This window comes from Scleropages formosus, chromosome 15, assembly GCF_900964775.1.
Source record: "Scleropages formosus chromosome 15, fSclFor1.1, whole genome shotgun sequence".
Classification (NCBI taxonomy): domain Eukaryota; kingdom Metazoa; phylum Chordata; class Actinopteri; order Osteoglossiformes; family Osteoglossidae; genus Scleropages; species Scleropages formosus.
The window spans coordinates 22,245,873-22,270,059 of NC_041820.1; the positions used below are offsets into that span (position 1 = coordinate 22,245,873).

The following is a 24,187-nucleotide window of genomic DNA, read 5'->3' on the forward strand; positions in this document are numbered from 1 at the left end:
CACAGTTTTCTGTGCTTTATTTCATTCAACGTTGCATGGAATTTGCCCACAAAACTTTTTATGTGGGCGGCAGAGTAAGTGTAAGTAGAAGGTGATGGGGGTCTTGCAGCCCTGTTGGATTTGGAAGAGGAGATCAGTGATGCGAATCCCTGTGGAAAACTGGCACTTGTGGAAGTTCACTTCTATGGAATATTACCTTAATTTTTTGCATACTGAAGTTCGGTTCTCCTGAATGTGTTTAATTCAGTTATAAAGTTATCAGAATATGTTGTTAACAAGACCACCAAGTGGTTGTTTAGTCTTGCTTACTTTATTGTTCGTGATGACACGGTGTCACTTTTTGTTTGTCCTGCACAATTTTGCCTTGTTAGTCTTGTGTAGAAGAATCTGAGGTCACTCTAATGAGAGCTATAATAACTGTTAAGGGGAGCAAATGAACAAGTTGCCATGTTCCATTCCAGTATGATTGCCTGTATGTGTGAATGTGATCTTTTTTCATATTTTTGTTGTGCTAGTATTGCGTTATAATGGGTATTGTGATTCATGTTGCCGTGTGTTTTGAATTCAATATTTCAAATGTTCAAATAAAAATAATAAAATCCCTTTTTTTAGCAGACATAACATCTGTAATGTTACATTGAGTAATTTACACTAAATTTAGTGAGTTTCTTTAAACCATGTATACAGGTTAAAAAAGTTATTTTCTTAAGATGTTAAAAGCTCCTCATTTAAAAAAAATGTGATGCTAACACATGTTGACTTTTACATGTGATATCAGGACACAAACTGTAGGCCTGATAGCTTTTTCCTGTACAGTTAAAGAATACAGATGGCCCCATTTTCAGCTACGTTTCACTGCATTTGTGCAGACTTTACCTTGTCTTGCACTTCAATCCTGCAGGTACAGTACCAGTCATTTGTTTTACACCTGTGCAACTTGGATAGTACTTGTATTGGATGAACTGAACAGAATTGAGTTATTACCTCCTGTTGTTAGCGGGTTGCACGGTGGCACAGCAAGTAGCGCTGCTGTCTCCCATCTCCTGGGTGGTGCAAGAGGACATGGGTTTGATCCCCCCTCAGCCTGTGTAGAGTTTGTGTGTTCCCTATGTTAGTGTGGGTTTCCTCTGGGTGCTCCAGTTTCCTCCTACAGCCCAAAGACATGCTGTTCATGTTCACCCATAGTGTGTGAGTGACAGAAGAAGTGTGTTCCACTAGCCTATGGATGAATGACCCATTGTAAGCAGTGTATCTAGCAGTATAAGTCACCTTAGTGAATAAGGTGTGTGGGCTGAAGTTGGAAGTTGCTTTGGAGTAGAGTGTCTGATTAAAAAAAAAAAAATGTATATGCTGCTACTGTCTGATTCACTGTGTTACTATAATGTATGTACAGTGTAAACTCAAACTGTAGGTGTACACACATTTAATTAAAGAATTGCATGCCTTTAATGGGGGAGGCTAAGTGTAGATGAATTGGCTCCTTGTGTTAATTTTTGAGTGAGAACTTTAAGATAGTCATTTTTCCATTTTTTCCATGGTGTTATTTCTTTATTGACTTAATCTATTGTCAAAAAGTTTTTTTTTGTAAAAACTTGGTATTTTAACTACGAGCCAATAGCTTGAGACTTTCATGTCTGCAGCTATGTCTCCTTCTCTTAATGTAATGCATAAATTGTACTTTTGCTGAGATGTACATCGCTTTGGACAAAAGCATCTGCTAAATGAATAAATGTAAATGTAGATGTAAGTAATGAGGACCCAGAGTATGAATGCCAGACTTTTATTTCCATTTACATATATTTACATACATTTAGCAGATGCTTTTTTTTCAAAAACAACTTAGTTTTCAAGGGATTGAAAATTTTAGTTTCTATGCTACTATTTGTAATTTTTTCCAGAATTCTAGAGGAATTACAGTAACAGTAGCTCTAGCCTTATCAACCCAGTGATATATAACACCATAGTTTAAATAAGGCACTGTGTAATGTTTAACATGCAAAAGTTAATCACTTGATTTTGACGACATCTTAGTCTGTCATAATACAATATCTGTATTACTGTAATTTATTAATAATATTCAACTGTTGCATGTCCATCTTGTGGTTTGCTTTTATGCATTTGGTTTTTACGATTGTAGTTTAATAACAGTGGTTCCCCCCCAGTTCTGTGCTAATACTTACATCCATGAAAAAGAGTTCAGTGAAAAGACAAGTGGATACACTGGGACTTTAATACTTGCTCTTGCAACTTGATGTGTGCCACCTTAGTTAATGTGAAATAAACACCACTTGTATACTGTACTGATGGTTTTTTCTATGCTTTGTTGTCAATAGTTGTTACAACAGAACATAATTTAAGAAGTTTAATGCTCACCTTATATTAATATTATATTCTCTTTCCGCAGCATGGCGGTTAGGCAGATAAGCAGCCCACGCTGGAGACCTTCCTAAAGATCTTGTCACTGTCATGGCTGCAACCGAAAACCAGGCCCTCATGGTGCTTAAAGAAGAGGGGGCAACTGCGCCAGCTGCAGTGCCCTCCACAGCGACTCCCTTAGCGTTCTTTGTTATTCTCAAACCAGGACATGCCAGTGAGGGTGGACAGGACCAGGGAATTCTGGTGACTAATCACGAAGCTAATTTGGCAACAGCCTCTTCCCAGTCTGCTCCAGTTGTGGGTCTACCTCCATACATCCCTAGCCATTCTTTGGTTTCCTGCACCACCAGGTCTGATGAGCAGCCGGAGAACTTACCCCCTGAAAGCACCTGTAAGGGTGTAAAAGTCACACTGGACAATAACAACATGTGGAATGAGTTTTATCGCTGTAAAACTGAAATGATACTGACCAAACAGGGTCGTCGAATGTTCCCTTATTGTCGCTTCCGCATTTCCGGTATGGAGCCTTTTCAGAGGTACATTCTGGTAATGGACATTGCTCCTATGGACAACCACCGCTATAAGTGGACTGGGCGACAGTGGGAACCCAATGGCAAGGCTGAGCCACATGTACTGGGTCGGGTTTTCATCCACCCAGAGTCTCCCTCATTAGGCCACTACTGGATGCAGAACCCAGTGTCCTTCTATAAGCTGAAGGTTACCAACAATACTTTAGACCAGGAGGGTCATGTGATCTTACACTCCATGCACCGATATCTGCCCCGGTTGCATGTCGTGCCTGCTGACAAGGCCACAGAGGTTATTCAGCTCAATGGACCTGATGTCATGACCTTCACCTTCCCTCAAACTGAGTTCTTTGCTGTCACTGCCTACCAGAATCTGCGTATTACTCAGTTAAAGATTGACTACAACCCCTTTGCTAAAGGGTTCCGTGAGGATGGCCCAGTTGGAAAAGCCAAGCTTGACCTTTCAGATCCAAGCTTGGAGCTGTCTGGGTCCACAGTTGGCAGTGAAGAGAAATTTCTGAAGAAGAGCCAGGAGTCACCTGTTGAAAACAGTGGAGATATTGACTCCTATGTTATAGATAAGGAGCTTGTCCAAATGAAAGATTATGGAAATGGCTTTCTTGGTAATGGCATCTCTGCTGTAAAGGCGATACCTACAGACCTCCGGTAAGCAAATCATTTTTTTGTGGTGCGGTACTCCTGTCCTTTATGGTGGCATGGTGCATTCAGTGACATTGGTACGTCATTGCTTCTGGGTTATAGTTTTGGATTTGGGGTTCAGTCTGTGAAATTTGATTTCCCTCTGTGCTGCTGTGTTTCCTTTCCCAATTCAAAGATGCGTGTGGAAGAAAGCAATGGTAAATCATCAGTCCTCTCCGTTAACCCTGGAAACCACACTAGCTGAGAGTTGACATCTCTGTGGCATTTACATAACTTAGACCTTTTTGGTTTCTGCAGAAAAGATGATTTTTGTACATTGATGGAAGTTTTGATGGTTTTCTTATTTAAACTTTTTAGATATCCAGTGTGCATGCAGAAAGTCATGTTATCTAAGCGGGTTACCTCTTCTGCAGGTGCTTCCATGCATACGTGTCCATGTATCCATATCCATATATAAAATAATGTTTTTCGGCCACATAAGCGAGGCGACAGCATCGACAATGCTGTAAACTCGGTGATTAGCCACAGGGTAATGTGTGGCTTGTACTGCTGTCAACGCACTTCAGTCATTTCTTTGAGAAACTAACTGTGCTTTTGAAAATTTATGTCAGAGTGAAGCTATTTAAAAAACATTTCCCTTTGTGTGCCATACTTGAGTAATGTGTGAGTTAGTGAAATCAACAATACAAGTGGAATTTGGAAAATGGGTTGAAGAGAAAAAAGACTGAAATGGGAGAAAAGGCTACCCAGTGCCCTTGATTTTTGGCAGCAAGCGATGGAGCAGAATACTATGAAACCATAGCAATATAGAAAAGGGATAAGATCACAACAGGTGATTGCTTGTAGTCAAGTATTGTTCATGTTGCCCTGTCATCTGACTTAAAGCTTTTGTACAATACTGTAAAGCTTTTTTGTACAGTTCCTCTCCTGTACTGAGGGTTCTTTATTTCCCTTTTGCACATAAGGTGGGAAGTTTTTTACCGTTGCCCAAAACTCATAAGATACTTAAGAGTTCACAGTTATCACGACTTATCCTGAAACTGGCTGAGTGGTCTTATTCTGAGATTCAGTTAAGCGAGTATAATGTTAACTGGCCAATTTCCCAGTTAATCAGATGACGTGGCCTTTGCTTAAAAAGTGAGAAACTGATTTAAATCTTATTAGCTGGTCATGTCAAAATTTAAAAGCTTGGCACATGCTTTTGTACAGTTTGCTATTAAGTTATTGTATGAAAAAACAAGACAAGAACGTGATCCTTTGACAGTCCGACCATGAACTGCAAAAATGCCATTTGTGTGTTGCAGCACACCTCAGTGCTCCCCAGAGCCTTGGTCACCAGTGCGTTAGTGGTGTCGGCGATAAATGAGGTGTGTGATCGAAAGGTACTCGTTTGCACAGTCAATGCTAAGCCCAAGCTGTCATTCTCGATTGCTGATCCCTTCATACATTTAATGAAGAAAGTGGCAGAAGATAAGAATCTACTGTCAGGACTTGCAGTCTCTTTTTCTCAAGTTTCTTATGTGTAAACATGTGGGCAAATGGCATTGTCCTGCGCCTTAAACATCTGCTATGAGAGAAACTAAAAGCAACCGTGTTTTCCATCAATGCAGCCAAAACACAGAAAGCAGATAGAGGACTGAATATTCTTGTAAGATTTTATGGTGAGGACTTGGGTACAGTCTCGGTACAGCGTCTTGCATGAAGGAAATTCAACACCACAGAGGCATCACCCCTTGTGTGGAATGGCGACTCCTTGACAACTCCTAGACAAGAGGTGACGCCAGTGTTTCCATTGACGCCCCTAGGCTGGACAAATCACAAGCAATATATTTAATTATAACAAAGTATAACAGGTAGAGTCAAATGTCTTTGTGTTATCTTGGTAAAAGTCTGAAATTTTTTCAAAATAATAATTAAAAAAATAGCTACGCTGTCAGAATAAAACTATTCGTTAGTCGTCCCACACTCTACATGCCTACAGTGATGACCAGCATGCCATCCAGCACTCGCTGTCCTCATTAAATGGCATGATGTCCCAAATAAGTGAAGCAAATTCTGATTTTCTCCTTTTGTTTTTGGTTTTTAAGATTTTTCCCAAATAAATGGCTTCCACAATTAATTGATGGCCCAATTAACAAGAATCCACTTAAAGAACTTCCAATCATTCTTTGTTGTGATGTTATATATGGCATCAAATTTTTGTACTGCCAATTATTTAAAAAAAAAAAAAAGCAAAATTTGTGTGGGTTTGCAATATGATGCGATCGATAAAGGACAGCACCTGTTCAGTTAGTTTGTATGTTTACGGACTGATTGGATTGTGTTTTCTCTGAGCTATAGATTTCAGTGTCATAAGTCAGCGCAGCATAAGCTGAAGTGAAGACCTGTAAAGGCTCTGTGGAATAAATGCTGTATTTCGGTCAGCTATTCTTACCACACTACTAATTCTAGTGTTCAAATTAATTTAACCCAAAGGTGTCATACATATAGCCTGCAAGTTGCTGAGGCGAGGATGTGGCCATTGCGAAATACAGCAAGTCTCCGATACGCTCACAAGTAATCACTCATGTCCTGGAAGTTGCTCTCCCACCCCCCTCCGCAAAGTAAACTTTTGAAAGTTCAGTAATTTTTATTTATTATAAATTGTATTAATAAATGTATTTATTACATTCTAAAGATGCTTTTTAAAAATCATCCCTTCCATGAATTCAGAGCTACAAACCCTTCTGAACATTGTGACCTATGAGTTGTCTTGTGACTGGCAGGATATCGGAGCTTGTTTTCTCTTTCCTGAATATCCCTGAGGGTTCCCTTGAATTAAGACACTGTCATTTTGCTCCCTCTGTTTTACTCATTAAATTTTTTTTAAACTGAAGTTACAAAATCAAATTTTAGGGAGGTGAAATTACGCTTAGATACAAATATCTCAAAAATTGGCCTAAATATGTTTCCAGAAATTCCCGAAAAATTTCAAATTGTCTAAATATCCCATAAAATATTCTAAATATCCTCAAACTTGCCTAAATATCTATATACATATCTGTATTATTTTAAAGATTATGTGTTGTCTATGAAAGGATGAGACTGACAAACACGTAAAAACGGTTGTATTACATACTTGAAATGACTTGAATCTCAGAACTTTTATGCCTGTTTTAGATTCCAGTGTTTCACTAGGTTGGCAGAAAAGTTAGTGTGTCAAATCCAAAACAACAAAGAACATGTTTACAAAGGCTGGCTATTGTTGAATTTATACACTAAGGATCAGCATTCGACCAGTCATTACTGATAGCCTAATAATCATTACAACAGTAGTCAATGTAAATGCTTAGCGGACAACTAGATTGAGTCCTGTTCTAACGACTGTTAACTCGTAGCATCAATGCCGCCTTACTGGAATGTTCTCGAGCCTCATGCTGTTGATTGCCAAATATGGTGGCCAGTAATAAGAAAACCCTGGAGCTTTGAAATGATCTAAAAGGGACACCACTTTGTTTCCCCTCACTGCTGTACTAGTACTGGAAGTTTGAGCCTGTGTCCTCCATGTTAGATTTCACCAGGCATTGTGGGATACATTACAAAATAGTAAAGCTGCTGTATGATTAGCTTGCTGGCTGACCCTAAAGTGACTCTGTAGCAAGAGGCTGTTGCACATACATTCAGGCATTTGCATCGTTTGAAAGGAGAGCGTATTAAAATGCATGTGGTAAATTATGTATGCCACACACTGGGAAACTTTTTAATTCAATAAGATTTATTAGAACAGAACATTTGTGAGAGGAGCAACGCAGAGCACTGAACAATAGATGTTAGTTGAAATAGTAAATGATTAATGAATGATGAAGGTAGATTCAGGAATGGAGGTGACTCAGTACAAGTAGACTAGACATGCTCCCAGTTGAGATGAAGCCCCAGAGGTTTGTTTTCTCTGCTTCAAGTGCCTGTGGCATCTCAGCCCTGCAGGACTTTTTACAGAGTTGCTGGAGGTAACGGTTTGTTTTAAAAGAATGTTTTGACAGCATGTCGTCTGCATCGATTCCTTGTACATTGAGAATGAAGGGTTTGTAGGATAGCAATCTACTTCGATTTGGTGACATCAAGAATAGAAGGTAACATGAAGCAGCTTGGGTGCTTTATATGACTGAAAGGAAGTACTTACACTGTCACACAATGGCAGCTTAAGTCAGTGTGGAGGCCAAATTCGTTTGATGCCAAACTCCACTCCGATGTGTTGGAGATGTTGGCACCTACCGGGATGCAAAATGATTGGTTGAAGTATCTGAAGAATACATATTAATTTTGGGAAATAGAAAGGGTAAGAAATGGAAGAGCTTCACCATGCTGCAGAGATTGATGCCTAGAAGTAATTCACTACTGTGCTTTGTGGGTTACTTGGCCTAATTTGACTCTATTGAGTAGTGAATTGTTGGTGGGGGTGCAGCAGGTTCATCCGGTGTCCGCTGTGTGGCGGGTCTGGGATTCAATCCCTGCTTGGGATGCCTTGCGATGGACTGGCGTTCCTTCCTGGGTGTGTCCCTTCGACCTTGCGTCCTGTGTTGTCGGGTTAGATTTCGGCTTGCCGCGACCCTTCTTGGGGCAAGTGGTTGTTGACGATGGATGGATTGTCAGAATGGGTTGTCTTGTGTGGTTGTACAATACAGTTCCCTCAAAATATGGTGGAATTTGCAGTGTTGACAAGAGCTGAATAGATAAATATGAGTGTGCAGAATGGTGGCACAAGGCCTTTGGAGATGTTGGTGTTTGCGTTACACCGTTTTTCTACAATAGACTAGGAGACTGGTGATGATGGGAGCAGTGTGGGCATGTCACACGGCAGAGACATAACATTACGTTTATATTTATTCATTTAGCAAACGCTTTTCTCCAAAGTGACGTACATCTCAGAGAAATACAATTTGTGCATTACGTTAGGAGAAAGAGAAACATAGTTGCAGATGTGATTCTTAAGTAAACTTAGTTTCTTTCCACTTTATGCACCGATGTTCATCGCATGAGTAGGTGCATAAAACTCAGAATAGACGATTCCTGATCACCTTCCTACAATTTTTTTAGGTACACAAACATTTACATCCAATTCAGGAGTAGTGGCTTTGTAAAGGCTTATCTGGGCGTGATCATAAAGTTATGGTGCATGAACATTTACACCATACATGAGCTTGAGAGATCATAGGTGAAGTGAATCTGGAAGAGGTGAGTTTTCAGACCCTTCTTAAATGTGGACAGAGTTTCAGCAGTTCTGAGAGAGGGGGGGGGAGGTCATTCCACCACAACGGGGCCTGAACTGAGAACCTCTGTGCTTTACCTGTCATGTGCCTGATCACCATGGGGGCAGAAGTAGATTAGCAAAGCGGTCTGGTTGGGGTGTAGGGGATGATCAAGTCTTGTAAAGAGCTAGGAGCAGTTCCATTGATGCATTTGTAGGCAATAACCAAATGCATCAATTTATAATTGAGACGGGTGGTACACACAGCCAGGTGAACCCTGGAGTCGCAACAGGCATTGAAAGGCAGTGCAAATAAGGGGTGCAGAGCCAGGGACTTCTGTGACTATGAACAAGGGTGTGCAGCCATCTCAGGAATGTCAGTAAGTGGACCAAATGCCACGGCACTAATTGAACCAGGCAGGTTGACGCTCTCAGTCTGGCAAATGCTGTATTGTACAGGTTGTTATTTAGAGCTCCCCAACAGATGTGTAGATTCAAAAGTGAGATCCATGCAGGGCTTTTATTGAAGACAATTTTAGATATGAGTAGCTGGGTTGGAGAGGATAACAGTGTAATCATTCAGCTCTCTGCAAAGGTGTAGGAGAGATCAGAAAATGTCTGAACAGCAGCTGATTGGGATGCAAAATTTGAGGAAGGCAAGGACCTGGGAGAATGTCCTGCCCGATGAATGAACAGAGATAAGATAACACTTTATTGTGTGTTTACACAAAAATTTGTCTTGCTTCTCCAGCTCAGCAATCCATCCACCTTATTACATAACAAAAACACAAAACATAAACAACTCGTCATAATCCCAAAAACAGTAAAAAGGCCATTACATAAAATCAAATACAAATCCTCAAAAGCAGCATGGATAAATCTGCATTTGCATTTTTAGTGCAGGTGCATCAGTCCGTATATAAACAGTCCATGGGGTGTGTGTGTGTGTGTGTGTGTGTGTGTGTGTGTGTGTGTGTGTGTGTGTGTGTGTGTGTGCGCGCATGAAGAAGAGGTAGTCATCTCCTTAACCTGCCCTGTTGGTTCAGTAGTGTGATGGAGTGAGGAATAAAAGAGTGTTTGTACTTATTTTTCTTGCAATCTGGCACCCTAAAGCGCCTCCCAGAGCGCAGAAGCTGGTACTCCTCATGTAAAACATGAGAATGATCTGAACTGATCTTCTTCGCCAGTCTAAAGGTGTGCTTAGATAGTGAGGGTGTTGCAGATAATGGTCTGCATGGAGGCAGGGTCAGCAGGAGAAAGGAGAGACTACATTGTCTGTGCAGGGAGTTGTGATTGAGAGGGTAAAGGAGGACTGCTGATCTGAGGAAGAGGATGGTAATGCAAATGGTGCTGGAGGTGCATAGAATGGGAGCGGGAACATCGGTGAGGTGGAAGGTGTGACAAGAGGTCTGTATGAGGAGCAGAGATGGCAGGGGCAGTGGAGGCTGTGTTTTGAGATAGGAAATTGAAGCAGGCCTATAATGAGAGAGGGGTGGCCCAAGCACGAGGGCGCTGGGTGGTGCAACTGCTGACAGAGCTGACTCAAAATCTTGAGGCAGTGATGGAAAGGAAACCAGGTGTGGCCTGGGACTGCATGAGCACCATGGTGGCAGGAAGGGGGAAAAGGGAGAAGAATGGAAAAATCTGGGCCACAACAAGAACAAGAGGGGATTAGTCGTGGTCTGGTCAGAGATGGAGGAGGGGTGACTGGACTGGAGGGAGATGGTAGGGGAAGGGACTGTAAGGAGGTGGTGATGAGAGTACCAGATCGGGGTGGAATGAGGTCCCGGGGGGGCACGGCTGTGAGTTGCTAGCAGTGTTGCCAGGTGAGCTGGGGCTTGCCTTGTCAGGGAGCATGGGGGAGATGAAGAAGGCAGGGAGTGGGTGATTGGGAAGTGAGTGCCCGCACAGGAGAAATGTACATCCGGAGTGCACAAGTTGGTGTGTGTGCTGATAAACATAGAGCAAAACATGGGAGCCAATGCTAGCACTGGAGGTTGTGTGATGCATTGAAGGCTGGCCAAAGTGATGATGCACTAATGACAAGTGATATATTTATCTTACTGCACATCATACAGTACTTACATGTTGTAAGTTTGACATTATTCAGGTAGATAATGAGTGATAGATGTGTATGTCTACTGTTTAAATGTAATGAAAAAGGAATTTTTTGAAGCACAGTAAGTGTGTATTTTGCACAATTTATTTTTACTGTGGATGTGAGTGTAAAATAATGGGAAGGCAGCAGGTCCAAGAGTTGACTTGGTCACTGAAAGTGCATTTATGAGTTAGCACAGCTGCCCCGAGAGGAGAAAAGAAACTGGATATGGCTGGAATAAGATGGGAGCAGCTCTGACACAAAGAGGTCTTAGCTAGAGTAACTTCCCCCGAACAGGGAAAGGGTCCATGGGAGACCAGGAAATTTTACAAAAGTGGGAATCAGACAGGAACCCGGAATTGGGGCTGCAGCTCTTTGCCTGGATGATGCACAGAAGAAAACCTGCAAGGAGAGAAAATAAAGAAGAATGAATGCAAACCAATGAAACTGGTAGAGTTAGTGATGGAAACCATGGCATAAGTAAAGTAGGGAGACAATGAATAAAGGTACTCATGTAGATGAGGAGACAGGGCACACGTAGTTCACGTGCAGGTGAAAAAGAAAAGTGAAAACAACAGGGTAACAACCAGAGTAAAATACTGTACAAAACTCCTAGCAATGGAGGAAGAGCAACAACCCACTGTCATGAGGAACTGTGAGAAAATAAAACCACACGGGTCTGAGACATGGCCACTTTCCATCCTGCAGGGGCTTGCTAAGAGAAACAATGCAATGCACATGAAAAACGCAGGATGAAAGGTACACCTGTGAACTGGAATAGATACTCCAATTTGAGTGGGGAAAAAACCAGTGGACAGACTAGTACTTGGGCAGAGTTAGTGGCAGGAAATAAAAGTGGGTCCGGAAGCTTGTGGCAGCAGGGTCCCCCAAGAATGAGCACAGAGAGGATGGTACTGGGACTGGGCTGAGCTGGGACTGCCCGAGACCGGGCAGAGCAGAAAGTATGCGAACCACCACCAAGCAAGGATGCCATGGAGGAAACGGAAGTGGCAATGTGTACAAGATGCACCGTTTTGCGGAAAGTGTATAGTGTAGGTTTCTAGATTTGTGGGCATTTATACCCACTGTGTATGATTGATACGTGGGTGTTGCCAAGGGGTTTGGTCTCATACTTTTCTTGTGAGATTTCACTTTGATAAACACAGTAAATTTATTCATAAGCTGTAGGTGCAGTTTTCTTGGTTGTAGGGTACCTTGGACATCAGGGCTCTTATATGAAGGCTTTTTTGTTTTTATGCAGTTATACCCTATTTTTCATGAATGGGTTATTCATTATTGATAAACATTTGTCCTGATGCAGGATTGTAGGGTCTGGAACTTATCCCAGAAGCATAGGGCTTGGGGCAGGGTACTCAAACATGCAGACACAATGATCAATTCAGAGTCACTTATTCATCCGAAACATATCTCTTTGGACTGTCGGAGGAAACCAGAGTGAACGCAGGGGGAGAGAACGTGTAGACTCAGCAGACTGAGCCAGAGTCTGTGATCCCACGCTGGAAAGCATAGTCCAGAAACAGGCACCAGTGCGAAATGCTATACCACCTTAAGTACAACACGGGGTTGTGTGAGTTGCAGAACATTGTGCAAAATCTGGGTATTAACTACCTTACATTTGGCTGAACTTACCCTTTTCCAAAGTAATTTTCAGTTGTAAAACAGTTTTCCTTCACTTAAGAAAGGGCCGAGAGCATATTAGAAAGGTATGTGTAATTCAGTGTGTTTGTGTATTTTTAAATAAGTGTATGTTACCTTGTCCTCATGGTTTACCAGTTGTAAGCTAAGCGTTCATCGATTAGACGTGAACATTTTACTGCCGTTTTCATCCCTAATCAAGACTTAAGATTGCATGTACGTGTGTGTGTGTGTGTGTGTGTGTGTGTGAATGTATATACAGGCATCCATCAATTTACAACCTCTGTGAAATTTTGTTATAATGGCTCTTGGTTTTGATACACCGATTTTATTTTTTTTGTTCTGTAAATCAAAAATAGGGCAACAAAATTTCATCTGAAGCCTGTCCAAAAAATGAAATTGTATATCATGTAATTGAAGCTGAAGTGCAATAATCTACTGTACTTGGTGCATCTGGATCTTGTTTGCTTCATCTGCTGGTGTGTTAAGCATGTAAGAGCACTGCTTTAAGAGAGTGGGGCATTATGGGAAGTATGCTGGTATATTGGTATTCACCATTTTGGTACATTGCTTAATTGAATTATTCTGCAGACAGCAAAAAAAAAAAAAATTGCAGGAAAAGTTTAGCTTTTTAGCTTGTCCTGCTTTGAACTGATCAATTAAAAAGAAACGTGTGAAGTACACAGCAGTTTTCAGTGAAGACAAAAGGGTGACCTGGCTTTCTGGCCACAGTCTGGAAGCAGGACAGCAAAGGTGTAAACAGGTGCATATATATCATTTTGGAGAAAAGCCTCTGCTAAATGGATGTAGTTATGGAGTTATATAGGTGTTCAGCAGCTGATAGTTGTAGTAGTTAGAGCTACTGCCTTTGGACCGAAAGGTCCCAGGTTTGAATCTCACCTCTGGATGTAGTACCCTTGAGCAAGGTACTTACCCTAAATTACCCTAGTGAAATTGCCCAGCTGTATAAATGGTAAATAACTGTAAATTAGTAAATTCCTTTGGAGAACACAAGTTAAATCTCACACACGCATGCACGCATTGTCTGAAACCGCTTGTCTCAAGCGGGGTCGCGGCAAGCCAGAGCCTAACCTGGCAACACAGGGCGCAATGCTGGAGGGGGAGGGGACACACCTAGGACTGGACGCCAGCCCGTCGCAAGGCACCCCAAGCGGGACTCAAACCCCAGACCTACCGGAGAGCAGGACCCAGACAAACCCGCTATGCCACTGCACCCCCCTTAAGTTAAATCAAGAAATGTAAATGCAGTGATGCTTGGGGTTTTCATATGGGTTGGAAATACATTCATTTTTTGCCCATTTAAAATGAGAAATAGGCTCTTGGTATCTGGAATTTTGATGTCCCCAATTTTTTCTGGGAATATCTTAATTTTGTGAATCGAGGAATGCCTGTGTAATGATTTGGAAGTTTCTGCTTAGTTTTGTATCTGTCTCTAGATTGCCACTGTGTACCATGTTCATAGGGTAGAGCTCAGAAACCTGTTACTCAGTGTAGTTCTCTGAATCTCATTTAGGGCTAGTTATAGTGATTTAATGAACTCACTCTGACTTTGTGTACCGTTGACTTTCAGCAGTAAAAAACGTTCCTGGCCCTTCACTTCTTCTGATGCTGTGCAGGAGTCCAAGTCAAAAGTGAGGAGAAGTTTACCAGAGAAGAGTAGCAGAAGTGTCACCACTGAGCAAACAGAGCTTGATAACATTACTAAGGAGGAGCAGCAGGGCCTGGAATTTGCCACTGACTACATTTTTCAGCATCCTCCAATGAATATATGTGCTATGGTCCCTGACAAGGCTACAGGGACCGTGAGCGTTTCCTCCGACCCATCAAAGGAAAACCGCTTGGCCTCAAAAGAGAATAGCCAAGAGCACAGCATTTCTGACAGCTTGCTTCAGCCAGGTGAACTAGCTACAAAACAAGCACGTGCCATTCCGTGGCCCCAGATTGCCCAGTTTCTCAGAGAGCAAAAGTATAAACCACGGCCCATTAAGCCCAAACCAGTGGACAGTTCCTTCAGTTTGCCAGCAGCTGCAACAAGTCCATCATCTTTTACTTCTCCTCCAGTGACACCAGACTCAAAATCACTGATAATTTCCACAAAAACATCATTGCCTCTCTCCAAAGGATCGGAGAACCGTGGAAACAATGAAAAATCCTTCTCTCAGGTTACTTTGGAAGCTCCGCCCACTCAGTCATCATGTAGACCTCTCAGTACAGCCCAGGCTGCAATGCAGCAGTCTTCCCTAGGGAAGAAGAAGCGAAAATATACACCAAGATCTCGAAAGCATGGGAAGCTCATGAAGAAATCTGAGACTGACGTACCAGTGGTGGTCGGTGGTCCCACGGATGTCAGCATGCAGCCAAACCTTGAGGATGTAGAGGGCTTGTTGTTTGTGTCCTTCACCTCTAAGGTACAGGTCATTACAGAAAATGGTCACTGGGGTCATTACTTTGCTGAGAGACATGTTGAGGTGCTAGTGATGCAAATTTAAGAGTTATATTTGCCTAAGACATTTCTTAAATCCAAAATCATCTAAAATAGTTTTATGGTTTTCTGATTTTTACAGTAGCTTTTCATGCCAGCTTTTTTCATGGTTACAGTAGCATAGCTCTTGGGACTTTTTGGGTACACATTGTTCTTTTAAGTTAACCATCCCCTTGCCCTTTCAGATACTTTAAATGAACTTCTGTAAGGAATTGTGTATTAGGCTATGTTAGATGTTACGTTAATTAAAACACAGCACAGTTTATTATATCATGGCTATGTCTGCATTTCTCTGCAGGGATTAGCAAATAATTAATAGCATTTTAAATAGAGGAATATTGAACTCTTTGGGTTTTAATGTTGCTCTTTTCCTTTCTCATTGACACAGGAAGCATTGGAGATTCACCTTGGCGACCAGCCTCTCAACAGGGAGTCTTTACCTCAGCCTCAGGAAGAAAAAGGTGAAGGAGAAGGAAAGAGAATGAGTTTGCGTCGAAGCTTCTTACTACACATTGAATCTTCATATGTATTCTTTCACATTTACATTGGATACATATGTGATGTTTTTCCTTTATCTCTGCTAAAGTTCCTGAAACTATGCAAGAGAAAATTGCACGTCTGGAACTGGTCCTTCTGCAGGACCTGAAACGCATTAAATACAGACAAGTGATCCACCCTGTGCTGCAAGAAGGTAAATATAATGAGCAGCAGTATAGAGGCACTGTATGATAAAGTTTAACTATGTGTGATGCTCTCTAATACTTCATTTTGTTTGTGTGCTTGTGTGTTTGTGATTGTCTTATTTACATAGTTGGGCTGAAGTTGAACCTTCTGGACCCCACCCTGGCTATTGATCTGCAGTATCTTGGTGTGTCTTTGCCTTTGCCTTCCCCATCTTTATGTCTTGGAGATGATGGGAACTCTGGAGTGTTTACCTTGTCTGGAGGTGAGTACCTCCTAGAGTTTTACCTGCAAAAATTCTCCTATGAATGAGTAATAACATAACATGTATCATTATTATAAGGCGAAGCTGTTTTATTTTTTAGATGGAGCCGTTCCCTTCATTTCAAGGACTGGGAAAACAACCGACTTTACAAAGATCAAAGGATGGCGGGACAAGTTTAACATCAGCACAGATGCATCATCTTCCAAGTCTGAAGGTGTGTTCTGGACACTGCTGGTGATGAACAGGCAATCTGACATTTCTGTGGCCCCAAGACATTTCACTATCACTCTTGTCTTTCCATTCTCCATCAGTAAAACATTCAGGGTAAATCCAGAACCAGTCATAGCAGAACTTGTGGGTGGTGTGGGTATAGGACCAGCAATCTTCAGGTTACAGGGACCTGGTTGTTCGGGGCATCACCTAGTATAGTACTTACAGCTGTTGCTGTGCAGTCTGAAGGTTTGCAAAGGGCTTGGACCCCGTTACTTTTGTTAGTCCCAGGAGGTAAGGAATGAAATGGTCAGTGCTGATTTAGCATAAACCTTGATGACCATTAGTGTACTTTTTTGAATTCTATCACATATAGTTGGTCCCCTACTTACAAATTTAACTGGGACTGAGAGATGGTTGTGTTATGTCAAATGTGGACAGTTCCCTCAGACACAGAGCAGGTAAAGGGCTTGTCATCATTTCTGTAGGTAGCTATTTATATGTACCTGCAAAAACATTGTTATTGGACAAACTGCTTGTACTTAAAGATTTGCTTATCCACATTTAGAACTCATCTGTTCTGAAATGCAGTTATTTACTCTGAGTTGTATGTCACTTCTGAGAAAAGTGTTTGCTAAATGAATAAATGTAAATGTCAGCAACCAGGACAGCTCCCCAGGGAGTGTGGCAGTAGTGGGGAAATGGGTTTTTGTAAATGGTAACAGGAACTGCCCCCCAGGTATGCATATCACTAAGCCTAAAGGGACAAACAGCCCCTCCCTCTGGTGAGCTGGGATCACTCCTATGTGTGCCTGCACTTTGTTTTTATAACACAGTGGACATAACGTCCAGTAAAGAGCTGTGGCCGAGAGCTAGACCAGGGTCCTGATACCCTCCTTGATCTCTTCTTTTACCTTGTGCATCTTGTGAAATTCATTAATGCCCAATATAATTCATTTACATTTCAATTCAATTTATTTTTATAGAGCACTCTTTTCACGCAGTGACACAAGCATAAGGCAAGAAAAACAAATACATCAAACAAAGAAGACAATTGACTAATGACTACCATAATATAGTACTTTTATAGAGCTATAAGTATGCCTACTGGCCATGGAGGAAAGGAACAAAAACTCCTAATTGAAAGTTGAGGGAGAAACCTCTGGGGGTCCAAGGGTCAGTGGTTGCCCATCCATCTCCTGGGCATTCTAGATTAAGTAACAATTCTAAGACAGTTAACAAGTAATAATTATATTGTTGGATATGGTATCTTGGATCCCCAGCTCTGCATGGAATGTCTCGTCCATTGTGACATTTATTATAAGAACGCTTTTTTCCAAAGCAACTTACAATTATTTACCCATTTATACAGCTGGGTAATTTTACTGGAGCAATTTTTAGGTGCCCTCCACAATACCCAAAACAAGCATAATAATTAGAAATAAAAGCATAATTGTAGGAAAAGATTTAAAAAAAAAAAAAAAGAAAAGAAACAGTAAGTGTATTTTCCTTGAAGCACAGGCAACAGCCAAGCAGCTTGGAACCAGAGGTATTGCATGAAGGTGGGGGGGTGAAGACGTGGTTGCACGTCACTGGCAGCTCAAAGCTGCTAGATGTAGAAACTGTTGGATTATCTACAGCTTGTTCACCCTCTGTATGGTTTTTTTTACACCCTCCATTTTTTGGAAAACTTGGGCAGCGTTTACTATTTGTGATGACTATCTATTGCTGCATCGTATAATGCTTTGGCATGCAAACTGATATGCTAGTTTTTTTTTCTTAAAAAAAAAAAACCAGAACTAACATAATTTGACTTAAATATGACCCAAAACACAGACAACCCTTAACATTATTTTGTGCTCTATAGAAAACATTGTCCATATCAAGCAAACTGTTATCAAGTTTCATAAGATGGTTCTGTCACTGTAGTTTAATGTGACAGAAGTGGGGGTGTTATGGATTTTTCATCAGTGAATGGCTAGTTTCAATTCTCAGTTTTCACTGTTAGGCAGAAACTGCACAAGACTGAACTGCTTTTTGCTAGCTCTTTAAGGGATAAGTATGTAAAACATTTAAACAGAATGAAAAATAGAAAAACTGAAATAACAGTGTGCTGTAGATATAATTTATCAGAGGCTGTAGTGAGGGCTTTGTTCATGATATTGGTTTGAAAACATGGAAAGAGACTTGTACAGCATGTTGCATGGGACATTGTTTTAACACCTACAGTTTTACATTTACATGTATTCATTTAGCAGCCACTTTTTTCTGAAGTGATGTAGCAAATACAATGTGTTCATTACATTAGCAGAAAGAGACATAGATGCAGATGTGTGATTCTTAAGCGCAGTTACTTTTATTTCCACCATATGAACCAATGTTCATCACACAAGGAGCGGCGCAAAACTTTATACAAGTATCAATGATTCCTGATCACTTAATTTTTTAAACATTTACATTATATTCCACGAGTAGTTGCGTGAACAACAGTAATGACCTCAGTTATAGAGCATGAACATTTACCCATTAAATGAACCTAGAAGATCATGGGAGAAATGAGTTTTAAGACCCTTTTTAAATGTAGACAGAGATTCAGCAGTTCTGAGTGAGAGGGAAAGGTCATGTCTGATGTTCTGAGAGGAAAAGCTGGGTATCATCAGCGTAGCAGTGGTAGTTGAATCCATGAGAGGCGATGACAGGGCAGAGGGAACAGTTGTAGATTGAGAAGAGTACAGGGCCTCGTGCCAAGCCCTGTGGGACACCACTTGAGGGAAGCTGAGGAAAAGAACAGGAGCTCCGCCAGACTACTTGATAGGATCTGTCAGATAGGTAGGACTCAGACCATTTCAACGCTGTTCCTTTGATCCCAAGCTGACCAGGACAGGAGAGTGGTTGACAGTGTTGAATGCTGCAGACAGGTCAAGGAGAATGAGGACTGAGGAGCGGGGGGCTGCTCGAGCTGACTGGAGAGCATCAGATGCTGCCAGGAGTGCTGTCTCGGTGGAACATCTAGCTTTGAATCCAGACTGATATCGATTGAGAAGATGGTTCTGGGTGAGGAATTCAGATAGTTGATCACAGGTCACCTGATTTTGACAGAAAAGGGAGGAGAGAGACTGACCTGTAGTTTTGGACTGAGAGAGGATCCAGAGAGGATTCCTTTACCAAAGATGAAATGGGGGAAGTTTTGAAGGCAGATGGGAAGCAGGCAGAGTGTGGAGTTAATGATCTTGGAGATTAAGGTGGATAGTTGCAGGGAGATGGCTTGCAGGAGCGAAGATGGGATTGGATCTAGCAAGCAAGTGGTGGCTCTGTGTGACTGCAGGAGGTCGGAGATTTCAGTTTCTGACAGTGGCTTGAATTTGGAGAATGACTTTGCAGGGAAGTTCAGCAGGGTGATGCTGAGAACTTGTCCGTGATTGTTTTTCAGAGACCAAATCAATGCAAAGTCATCGGGGCGGGGGGGTGGCAGCGGACACAGTAGGGATGAGAAGATGGCAGAGAGTCTGTGTGGTTTTTTTTCCTCTTTTTTTTTTTTTTTTTTTTTTTTTTTTTTTTTTTTTTTTGCAGACTATTTTGTTGTGGAAGAAGATTGTTTTACGTTTATTCATTTAGCAAACGCTCTTCTCCAAAGTGACATACATCTCATAGAAAATACAGTTTGTGCATTACCTTAGAAAAAGACCTACCTGCAGATGTGTGACTCTTAAGTACAGTTAGTTTGTTTCCTTTATCATATGCACCGGCGTTCAGCAGACAAGTAGGTGCATAAAACTTTACCAGAATATCCCAGATTCCTGATTACCTTCCTAGTAGTTTTTTTTTTTTTTGAGGTACATATAAACGTTTTCCCTACATTGCAGAAATGGCACTGTAAAGGGTTGAGCGAAGCATTAACATGTATACATTACAGGCATGAAGATTTATACCTTAACATGAACTTCAGAGATCATGGGCAAGTGAGTCTGGTAGAGATGAGTTTAAGATCCCTTTTAAATGTGGACAAGGATTCAGCAGCACTGAGTGGGAGGAGGAGGTCGTTCCATCACAATAGCCAGAACCAAGAACCTCCGTGCTTTACCTTTCGTTTAGTGTTATTTGAGGAGACGACAGAGTGAAAAGTAGATAAACTCTATATAGACATCCAGGTCCGTGTGAGTCTTGGATTTTTGCCATCATTGCTCTGCAGCCCGGAGTTTGATCCTGTTACCATTTAATGTATCGGTCAGCTATGGGGTGGCACTGGGGTGTGCTGGTCTAGAAGATAGTGGACAGAGAGTAAAGAGAGGAAGATACGGCAGAGGAAAATGTTAGTAGCATTCTCTGTTGATAGATCTGAGAAATCTGTAGCAGACAGTGTGGCAGAGGCAAGGCAGGGAGGTGAGAGAGATTTTAGGTGGCAGTGGAAGGTGACAATGAGTGCAGAAGGAGAGGAATTAGTGGTAAGGCATGGTTGGAAGAAGATGAAGAAATGATCAGAGACATGCAGCGGAGTAACAGAGGACAGGACAGCCACAGTTGTTATGGGAAAAGACAAGGTCAAGGCGACTGCCAGCTTTGTGAATAGCCAGAGACTGGGACAGGGAGAGGTCAAAGGACTGCAGGAGTGGCAAAAGGCTACTTGCATGAATGTCCTCAACATGCAGGTTGAAGTCACCCAGAAGAATCAACGGAAAGTTGTCAAGGTGTTTTATGCTTGCGGGTTTGAGGTTTCCATTATGCTATTAAATTGGGAGAATTTACTTTGCAGTTGAGGGGGTGCGGTGGCGCAGTGGGTTGGACCGCAGTCCTGCTCTCCGGTGGGTCTGGGGTTCGAATCCCACTTGGGGTGCCTTGTGACGGACTGGCGTCCCGTCCTGGGTGTGTCCCCTTCCCCCTCCGGCCTTACGCCCTGTGTTGCCGGGTAGGCTCCGGTTCTCCGTGACCCCGTGAGGGACAAGCGGTTCTGAAAATGTGTGTGTGTGTGTGTGTACTTTGCAGTTGGTGATTTCATCATTGAGATTTTTTCCTCATTTTTTTTCTTCCATTTATGTTGAAGTGTTCTCATTAAATTGGCAAGTTATATGTGGGACTGAATTGTTGTGTTTAGGGATACCTGCAAAAAATGACTTTTTCAAGCTGTTTGTGGTTACCTAAAATTTCCAGGTTCATGGTTTGGAGTGATTTGGGGTGATTGTATTATATCTTCACTTTGTCTACTTCAGGTGTGGGAGCCCCGGATGGAGCTCTGAAAAACCGTTCAGCCTTCTGTAGTGACATGTTAGATGAATATCTGGCCAACGAGGGCAAACTGATTGACGAGCGGGCTGCCAGCTTCTCGCAGAGCGCTGTGTCACCTGTGGTATACCAGCTTCCCACCAAGAGCACGAGCTACGTGCGTACCCTGGACAGTGTGCTGAAAAAGCAGGCCTATGGACCTGTGCTCCCCAAACTACCTTTGAAGCCCATTTCCCCACCCAAGAAGCCCAGGGTGTCCTCCAAGCCCAAAGCATCTCAAAAAACCAAGCAGTCCACTGGACGGGGCAAATCAAAGCCTGCAGTGGCAAAGAGGCCCACCACAGAAACTTCTCCCGGTATCTCAAGTCACTCTGTGTCTGCTTCCCACAGTACTAAGCTTTCTGCAAAGACCAAGATGGTTCCCAAAACACCACAAGCTCCCTCGCAAAAGCTACAGGAGGATGTGCTCATTCCTGAAGCCTCCTTAGTGAACCAGCTGAAGTGCGTGTCAGGAACTCTCCCCGATAAGGTGCACATGTGTCAAGACTCCACTCTGATAAGCCAGGGTGCTGCTGGGCGGAATCCTGGAATCTCGAAGATGTTGGTCAAATTGATGGAACTGGAGGATGGGGCTGTGTGGGAGGGCAAAGGTCGCACGTGCATCACAGAGGAGAGGGCAGCAATTGCTCTAGCCTCACTTCTTACTGCTCAGGTACGTAAGTCTTTTAAATTGTGCAATATGCTTTGGTAATTAATTCTTTGGCTGAATATTTATTAAGATCTTTTCATATTCCTTTTTACAGTGCCATGCCTGTTTTGTAGGCCACACTTAGCAAACTTTTAAAAAGCAGTTATAATGGTGCTAAAACCTTTTTAAGCTAATTCATGGTATTCTTCCAGGGCTCATTGAAGGCCAACAAAAGCACAAACAGAGTCATTAAGCGCCGTGCTCCACCCTGCCTCAACGACTTCTGTCGGTTGGGCTGTGTGTGTGCCAGTTTGGCCCAGGAGTGCCGACGGTTCACTCACTGTGGCAAGCCTGAGTGCATGTTTGGCTGCACCTGCCTGAAGCGTAAGGTCATCCTTATCAAAACAGTGCCCAGGAAGAAGAAACATGACCGGGAGGATCTTATATTTTATGGAGCACTAGGAAATGAGCCCCCTTCCAAGTTGAAGAAAAAGAAGAAGAAAAGAATGGCATACTGTGAGTGTTGTTACAATTTATATGTAAAAGAAAAACTCCCAAATCCATAGGTCTTATCTGCTTGTCAATCTGGCTTACAGTCAGGTTTTTCAGACGTTCAAAAATTTCAAATTGCGTAGAAAAGAAAATTTAAGATTATAAGGAAAATTTTGTGTTGAATAAAACTGATGTTTTGTTTTTGAAGCACTAAAATGTTTGGAAACTGATATTGATGTATTGAAAAAAATGTTTATAGAACAACTGATAAGTCCATGCATAGTGGTACAAATGGTCAAGTTATGAATTGTCCAAGATAACATTTTTTTAATGTTTTTTCACTTCTCATTTTATAAATTTGTATTGTCGAGTGAAATGACCTATGTTTGAGTTCAGCCAGTCAAATAACTGTTTACAACTCAAGTGTCACTGGTTGTTGGCGTTCAGTAATCCAAACCAGCAAGTGATTCAAAGTATGTCTATTAAACATTTATTTATAGTGTGTTAAGGGTAAAAAAAACAACTTTGGCTTTATTAACAAAAAGAGGTACAAATTATTTTCAGGATGACTTCATCAAATCCATCAGATGGCTCCTAGTAATGAGCAACTTGAGTGAGCTTTTATAAGGCTCACCTTTACTGACACTGACCAAAAGTTGCAAAGAACACGTCATACAATTTATTTCACCTGAATGTGAGTAATGTGAACGTAGCACAGCTGAGTATAGTTTTGACAAGATGTTGCAAATTAGAATTTGCTGGTACAGGTTTTTCCTACTACTAGTATTAATTGGGGATTAAGCAGGTTAAACAAACCTTGTGTGTAATCAAACATTTTCAATGTTTTCAAAAGCTATTTCGGAACCTGAGTCAGAATCGGAACCCGTGGCTCCTGTGAAAACTCTCTGGAAATTTAAGGAAGGGGAAGTTGACCCAGAGCCCTTGTTTGCACCAACACCAGTCTACTTCCCTTTGGCCCAGCCTATGGTTCGCCAGGACTCCACATCCTTCAGCCAAGTGAGAGACTGTGTGCTTACAACTGTAAAAAGTGTATGGGATTTTAATTCTTAAATACATTTCATTATTTTCAATGAAGACTTGTTTTTTTCTGAAATTCAGGCCTATTACAACCAGGCTGTTGCTGTTCACTGTTGAATGTTTTGCACAGGTACAAGAGGAGGATAAGGACCCAGTCTACCGGTATTTTGAGAGCATGATGACTTGTGCTCGGGTGCGCCCGTTCAGTGGGAAACCTCTAGAACAGCCAACAATCTTGTCCTGCAAGTCAGTGACCAAAGTCAAGGTGAGACTCATCAAATCTGCCCGTGTCCCTTAAGATTATATCAACTTTCATGAAACAACATACTTGGGTTTGCAATAATTCGTCAACGCATGGCTTGCCTTTGCATCAGTACCAGGAAATGATTGAAGAAAAAAAAAATACAATTTAAGAAACCAGTTTTACTCTCTTCATAATAGGAAGAAGATCTTAGTGATTTGAACCCAATGCCAGGTAGGGCTTTTGAAACTTTTAAAGCACTGTTTTTATTCTTCTCCATAATGTGGAGTAATCCATTTACTCTGAATTTA

At 41.8% G+C, this 24,187-nt stretch overlaps 1 protein-coding gene across 9 annotated transcripts in view; it reads left to right on the top strand.

The window, feature by feature from the left end:
* Positions 1 to 24,187, top strand: part of mgaa (MAX dimerization protein MGA a) — a 50,922-nt gene that overhangs the window by 2,154 nt on the left and 24,581 nt on the right. For 7 of the 9 annotated variants that reach the window (XM_018764151.2, XM_018764154.2, XM_018764155.2 and 4 more), the window contains exons 2-12: positions 2,405 to 3,569; positions 14,133 to 14,970; positions 15,433 to 15,505; positions 15,631 to 15,735; positions 15,856 to 15,990; positions 16,091 to 16,204; positions 21,405 to 22,129; positions 22,318 to 22,621; positions 23,451 to 23,647; positions 23,766 to 23,900; positions 24,077 to 24,110. In XM_018764151.2, coding sequence (XP_018619667.2) covers positions 2,467 to 3,569; positions 14,133 to 14,970; positions 15,433 to 15,505; positions 15,631 to 15,735; positions 15,856 to 15,990; positions 16,091 to 16,204; positions 21,405 to 22,129; positions 22,318 to 22,621; positions 23,451 to 23,647; positions 23,766 to 23,900; positions 24,077 to 24,110 — 3,763 coding nt within the window. In that variant the 5' untranslated portion in view covers positions 2,405 to 2,466. The remainder of the gene's footprint in view (positions 1 to 2,404; positions 3,570 to 14,132; positions 14,971 to 15,432; positions 15,506 to 15,630; positions 15,736 to 15,855; positions 15,991 to 16,090; positions 16,205 to 21,404; positions 22,130 to 22,317; positions 22,622 to 23,450; positions 23,648 to 23,765; positions 23,901 to 24,076; positions 24,111 to 24,187) is intronic. The other 2 variants (XM_018764153.2, XM_029258265.1) reach the window with 2 other exon arrangements.